The sequence below is a fragment of the Hordeum vulgare genome, chromosome 4H, assembly GCF_904849725.1.
Source record: "Hordeum vulgare subsp. vulgare chromosome 4H, MorexV3_pseudomolecules_assembly, whole genome shotgun sequence".
In the NCBI taxonomy this organism is placed as follows: Eukaryota; Viridiplantae; Streptophyta; class Magnoliopsida; order Poales; family Poaceae; genus Hordeum; species Hordeum vulgare.
In genome coordinates this window covers 478,019,746-478,023,962 of record NC_058521.1, presented here as the reverse complement: position 1 = coordinate 478,023,962, position 4,217 = coordinate 478,019,746, and the positions used below count along the sequence as shown (strand labels likewise).

Sequence of the window (4,217 nt, the reverse complement as noted above, 5' to 3'; positions counted from 1 at the left end):
ACAAGATGCTGAGGATGAAGCAGAAGAAGATGGAGAGGAAGAAGACGACGAGGAACGAGCATAAGAGATTGAGGTAGAACAGAGCGATGAAGAAGAGGAGTACGACGATGATGACAGACCTCCACCAACCCAGACAACCCAACTAGAGAAGAGGAAGGCACCGAGGAAAGATGTTGAAACTACCGCCTTCTCAGTGCAAGAAGACGGGTGTCGAGACATGTTCAAAGAACAACGAGGACCGTACCTCCAAGAGGGGTAGGAGCAAGTGAAACTATGTATGTGTGAAAACATGTTGAAACTATGTGTTGAAACTATTCACCTTAGCTATGTGTGAAAACATGTTGAAACTATGTGTGGAACTATGTGTTGAAACTATTTACCTTAGCTATGTTAAAACTATGTGTTGAAATATTGTTGTGTCCCAAAATGATGGCAACAAATTGGAGGTTACAGAAGCCTTGTGATAACACCCTGCCATGGCGGTAGGATGTGCAAACCTACCGCCATGTGCCATGGCGGTAAGCCCTTACGGCCATGCCCCACGGCGGTAGGGTGTGCAACCTTTTTGTAATTTTTCTGGCTTTTCATGTTGCAGAACACGCTAGCTCTAGTTTTAACACCTTATCGTCAGAGGGTCATGGCGATAGGCTCCAAAGCACCTTACCGCCATTCCCCGTGGTGATAGGTTGTGCAACCTTACCACCAGAGGTGGTGGCGGTAGGATACTAATCCACGCCAGCAGGCCAGACGGCGTCGTGTGGCTTAACGGTAACTTACCGTCAACGGATCTGGCGGTAGCCTGTGTAAACCTACCGTCATAGGCTCTGATGGAAAAGAAAGGGCCAGATCCAAAAAAAATTTAAACAGGATCAGATTCGGTTAAACTTAAAAAAATAAATCAAAATAGTGAATTTTGACACGCCGAGACCCAATGGGAATCGGCGGGGCCCTGGTGACATGCGAAAGGCCGCAGCCAAAACCATCGACATATGTGCGCAGGTGCAGTCCTTTCTCCTCTCCATTTCCTAAAGCCACATCGCCACTTGAGAAGATATATACACCACTCTGTCCTCTGCCCCACTCTGTCTCAAATGGATCACGACGGAGGAGGCCGTGGGATGGCATGGGAGGAGGCGGCGGCGGCGGCGGCGGCGGCTTCCACCAACCAGAAGACCGAGAGCTTCGGAGGCTGGTGAGTCTGAGTGAGACTGAGACGCCCTCTTCCTCTCCTCTATCCTGTACCGGCAATATATGCGGGCTCGCTGTGCTGATTCGCCTGCCATTAGTTGGAGTCTTGGAGGTCGTTGATCTGCCCATGTTTCCTCTTCCTTTGCTTCGGTTAGCGAGTGAGCTCATAGCTAAGGCAGAGTGCATGGATGCGGCCTGGGCGAGATGCTGAAATCTCTTTGGGGGAAATGGGGGATCGATTACGATATTTTTGCCACTGTAGCTGATTATAACCGGTGGTCTTGTCTAATTCTAAATTCAAGTGGAAAGGTGTGTCGCGTGTTTCTTTCTACGTTCTCGGCTCGCTAATTTGTGTTCGGGCTCGCGGTTTAGTGGATCGGAGAAGTGCCGGTGAACTTCGCGAAGAACATCTATGGGGTTTGTGATGCAGGAAGTCATGCAGGTTTGGCAGAATTTGTGTTGTGGTGGATAACAAAGTACGACACTAATAGGTTCAAGTTAAGTGGGGGTACACTGAAAGCAAGCTGTTATTAAGGTTTCCCCTTTTTGGATGTTAGTTAGTTTCTCTCTCTCTCTCTTTCATTTTGCTTCTATGGAAATAGATGGCAGTTGACACTTTGTAGTAGATAGCATCCCCAGCGTTATTTCTATTTAAGTCATTGCGTGCATGTATTAGGCCTATGCAAGGTTGGCCATACACATTCCTATGGTTCATATTACTACATTGGTATGGTTCGCTGGTCTGGTGTGACGACGCAAATCTTCACCAAAATATAATATATTTTTCTTGATTCTTTTGGGAGATTAACCAAAATATCTTGCGTGTATAAGATTTTGGTCAGAAAATCATGTAAATATTAGAGATGTTTGAGGTACATGAACCTGACACATGTAGCAACCTGAAATCGTATTGGATAGATATGGATTTGTATGCATGTGAAATTGGCAAGGTGTAGTTGTGATGCCTGCCATTCAAAATTTTCATATCTCAAACATGCTAGGGTCTTCATGCTTAAAGAGCATCATGGACTACAACTTTGGCCAATTACAATCTAATCTTCTTTGGTGTTATTCTTCATTCTTCCTTTTGATTGCATATTCTGGGCTGAATTAGCTTGTCCATTCAGGCTCAGTTTGCAGTTGCTTTAACTGTGCTATGCTTAACTTATTTTATAATTTGCTGCTGAGGAAATACCAACAAAGCATAAAAGTTGTTTAGCCAAAAGGTTAATAGGCCCAAAACTGGTTGAAAAGTTGGAATCTCATAATACACCATAATGCTAGATTTGGCCTTACCTTGATCAGAATTATTGGACATGTTGGAAAGTGTATCATCACCAGAAACTGAAAAGCTAGTGTGGTGGCCGAACGAAATGTGAAAATCATTTGTCAAGTAGGAAAACGCTATAGTGCATTTAACTCTGGCCCTCCACCTCACATTGTGAGTTTCATATTGGTTTTCTAAAATTGGTTCCCAGTTTTGCTTGGTGGGAACATTTTTAGAATTCTTAAATAACGTACCGACCAAAATGAGAGAGTGATGGTGATGAATCAGGCTTGCTTTACTTGTAAGTGGTGATAAATACTCTTCCTTCTCGCAGATAGAGAATATTTTGTGTGGTCTGTTTGATCGGTTAATGCTTATGTTATGTGCAAATAAATTTTAGGTTTGTAATAATATCTATACAATATTGTATTGTTTAGTTCCAGCTCCAACAGCGTGAAGAAAATTTACCCTATCGACAGTCCAATTAAGAAAAGGAAGTCCCAGTATGACCTCAGTGATACAAGGCTGTCATCGCTGAAATACAAGTTTCAGGACCGACCAACTTCACATGAGGATGAGACTGCAAGAACAGAAAGCTTAGGAGGTGATGGCATTTTCATCAACAACAATTGTAATATGGGCACGGCCAATGTTTATAAGGGATTGGACTCGAGTGAGAATACTCAAAGCCTTTTAGGTGGTTGCATCGAAGTAGACTCCATAAATGGAATTGAGAGCCAATCTATGAGAAAACGGGCATCTGCATCCAGTAGCTCAAGCAACAACATTTCATCGGACACATACAGCTCTTTTCATAGCTGTGGCTCCAAAGAGACCGACAGCTGGGTGAGGCCACACCTGGAGCATGATGGCTCAGGTTTGCTGCCGCCTCCATACGATGAGGACATTGAGAAAATCTACGATGTGATGAATGAGCTAGCAGGTGGTGGTGTCGTTGGTTCTGCTGATCGTATGATGGATGAGACGCTTTACTCGAATGGCGTCGATGATTTCATGATTCTGCCAGCAGGCAAGAATGGTAAGCACCCGCACATTTATTTCTGCTTGCATCTGTTTGCTGCCTATATGTGAATACTAACACTGTGCCTGTGGCAATCAAAATCAGGGGAGAAGAAGAAGAAGAAGCTCACCATCGATCAAGAATTCGAACAGTACTTCTCAAAACTCATGCTTTAGCGTGACCCTAACAGAGAATTTGCTGCCTTTAAGTGTTGAAAAATGTTCTGCATCCTAACCTACCATCAATGAGCAAATGCTGGGCTACTATGGGAGTTAATTCTGTATTTCTTAACCTAAGTCTTGACAATGCAATGTATATATGTTTTCTTTTCGAAGCCGTACCTTGAATTTCCATCAACTCTTGGCATCAAATTTGCCTGTGCCCGTGTGTGTATATCTTATGCATAATGAAAAATCTGGAATTCTAAACAGGGTGTTCCTATCATGTGCTAGTGTTTTGAATGGATTTGTAAGGAAGCCATATTCCGGAATTGGATGTGGAATTACAAACTGTGATATTGGTGATCATGTGCCTGACTTGTTGCAACTGAAAATAGCAGTTAATAGGAAATTCTTTGGAAGGTTGAAATGTGTCAATCTTGAATTCTTGACGACATGGCCTATTTGGGTAAGCGAATCCTCAGCAGAGCCTTCGGCTCAGCGTGCGAATTAGCCAGTGGTTTATATCTCCTGTTTTCTTCCTGACAAAGGTCATTTTTTATTGACTCATAACGCAACATCA

At 43.4% G+C, this 4,217-nt stretch overlaps 1 protein-coding gene across 2 annotated transcripts; it reads left to right on the top strand.

Annotated features, from left to right (window-relative positions):
* Positions 1 to 1,042: 1,042 nt before the first annotated feature.
* On the top strand, positions 1,043 to 3,904 carry LOC123449029. 2 transcript variants are annotated; one of them, XM_045126092.1, is made up of 3 exons: positions 1,043 to 1,192; positions 2,899 to 3,494; positions 3,582 to 3,904. In XM_045126092.1, exons 1-3 carry the CDS (start codon positions 1,092 to 1,094, stop codon positions 3,650 to 3,652), a joined length of 768 nt encoding a protein of 255 aa, XP_044982027.1. In that variant the 5' UTR covers positions 1,043 to 1,091; the 3' UTR covers positions 3,653 to 3,904. The 2 variants fall into 2 exon arrangements, with proteins under 2 accessions (XP_044982027.1, XP_044982026.1); XM_045126091.1 differs by having other exon boundaries at positions 1,044 to 1,192; positions 2,893 to 3,494.
* The last annotated feature ends 313 nt before the right edge of the window (positions 3,905 to 4,217 follow it).